At 37.5% G+C, this 2500-nt stretch overlaps 1 protein-coding gene across 1 annotated transcript in view; it reads right to left on the minus strand.

The window, feature by feature from the left end:
* The window catches only part of LOC119575176 (receptor-type tyrosine-protein phosphatase F-like), a 28770-nt gene that overhangs the window by 11301 nt on the left and 14969 nt on the right, over positions 1–2500 (minus strand). The window contains exon 8 of the mRNA XM_037922665.1: positions 1785–2060. Coding sequence (XP_037778593.1) covers positions 1785–2060 — 276 coding nt within the window. The remainder of the gene's footprint in view (positions 1–1784; positions 2061–2500) is intronic.

The following is a 2500-nucleotide window of genomic DNA, read 5'->3' on the forward strand; positions in this document are numbered from 1 at the left end:
CATCATGTTACAAAGGCTGACTACGAGTAAATTAACCTAAATATAATTCGAACACACACACCAACACCAGAGAGAAAGAAGAGAAATTGGAAAAAATACATGGTTATTTACACAAAACCAGCCTATAAATATATAAAATATTAAAATATATTATTCTAATATATTTTATTAGAATAATGGTAATCTAAATATATATATATATATATATATATATATATATATATATATATATATATATATATATATATATATATATATATATATATTACGCAGACTGTAGGCCTGGTTGGCCCAGATGAGGACAATACAGTAGAACAGTGTAAAGAAAACAAATGTATGGTAACAAACACGTGATACCGACACTATCGACGGCGATCGTGAACTTTCAGAGGCCAGGGTATAAAACGTAAATAGATAACATTCCTAGATAAAGATATAAATGACGTACAGGTGCAAGTGCATGTAAGAAATCTAAGAATTGATGCCTAAAACAAAACTAAAGAGAGCTGTGGAGAGGGCAGTGACGTTGATGAAAGTAAGGAAAGTATCGGATGATAAAGTGAATGAAAAAGTGGAATGCAATGTAAAGGTTAAGCAAAAGTGAAATAAGCAAAATGATAAACACAGAGAAAGACTTGCTGAAGAAACATGTTAACCAAACTTCATTGCATTACAAAAGAAATCAAGGACTTCAGAGGGTAATGACACAAAACAATTAGTGTTTTGAAAGACAGCGAAAACTAAGGATTTTAACGAAGAGGATATTAAATGAGGCAAGAGGTGTCTAAACAGATGATTTTTTTTTTCTTCTTTTTTTTTAAGAATTCAATTTATGGTTAAAGAATACTAATCGAAGCCAAAAGACCTACAGCATTGCTTCATTGGCTACTAAAAATCTTCTGATAAGATAAAAACTGCCCAGTAGAATCATGTGCAAAAATAAGAAGCGTGCAATGGAATCAAATAGTTTCACTGAGGGCAGATGACAGCGTGACTGGATGGTTATAAAGAGAGGTATTTTACTGTTTGGAAAGACTATTATTGGAAGGACCGACGTTATGACAGGCTTCAGAAAAAGGGCAGAAACATCGACTATTGATGGTATGCAGAAGATACAGTACTGAAAGCTGACACACAAGAGAACCTACAAAACCTTTTCGATGCAGCATGAACAAAACACAGAATTATATGTCTAAAGATAAAGCGAAAAATCTTAATACTAACAAAGGATATGCATTTGTACATATGCAAAATTCTACGACCTTAGTGAGGATGACTGGTATGATCCAGAAATAAAGAGGACGCAAGCAGCACAGAATACCTTTGTCGAAAAGGACCATCTAATGAATGCACGAATTTCGATAAAGACAAGATGGAAGCACTGACACCGTTTGCGTGGTTTGCGCCTCTATATGGGTAAAAATATAGACAATCATCCAAACGCAAGCAATGAGAGAAAGGATAGAAGCCACGGAATCGCGATGCTAGGGGAACGTTTGATCAAATGTTTGAAAGAATAGGGACAGAAGGGGAAACAATAAAGCTCCTTCTAAAGAATAGAGACAGAGGATTCTTAGCACACAGAATTATGAGAAACAATCAGAATGGGTGGAAAGGGAATGTGAATGGTAGGAAAACATAATACAGATAATGAGAGAAACTGATAGATTCTACCAGCAAAAAAAGTTGACTGGACGATAGGAAGAATGTTAAAGGACAGGAAAAGGTGCATTTCGTGATCACCATCGCCCAAGGGAACGGGTCAAGCCACGAGAGGAACTTACCGTAATTAACAATATCCACTTCTCTGGTCTCCGATTTATTCCCCCAGACGATCGTGCCAGCGGACACGGAGAAGGCGTAAGTGTTGCAGATTTCCAAACCTGCAACCACTCCTTCAGCTACATCTTCAAATGCCTCAGTCCCCGAGTCGGCGTCCTCACTCTCCCATGAAACGTTGTAGCTCCTCACAATGCCATTGGCTTCTTGTGGGGGCGACCAGCTGATGCGAACGTCTCCGCGGAAGGAGGATATTTCCGTAATGGTTGGCTGCGAGGGGCCTGCGCCGGCGGGAAGGTGCTGGTTAGAATGCGTAGGCTGTGTTCATTCCTAAATGAGGAGACCTTCGTCTCCATTCCACTGATATAAATGGTTGCTGTGTTTTGGATATGTGTGTGGGTGTGTGTGTGCGTGCGTGTGGGTGTGTGTGTGTGTGTGTGTGTGTGTGTGTGTGTGTGTGTGTGTGTGTGTGTGTGTGTGTGTGTGTGTGTGTGTGTGTGTGTGTGTGTGTGCACATATGTGTGCGTGTGTGTATATGTATATGTATATGCATATATGTGTGTGCGTGCACACACACACACACACACACACACATATATATACACACTTATATGTGTATATATGTATGTGTGTGTATATATATATATATATATATATATATATATATATATATATATATATATACATATATATATATATATATATATATATATATATGTGT

The sequence above is a fragment of the Penaeus monodon genome, chromosome 7, assembly GCF_015228065.2.
Source record: "Penaeus monodon isolate SGIC_2016 chromosome 7, NSTDA_Pmon_1, whole genome shotgun sequence".
NCBI classification, from domain to species: domain Eukaryota; kingdom Metazoa; phylum Arthropoda; class Malacostraca; order Decapoda; family Penaeidae; genus Penaeus; species Penaeus monodon.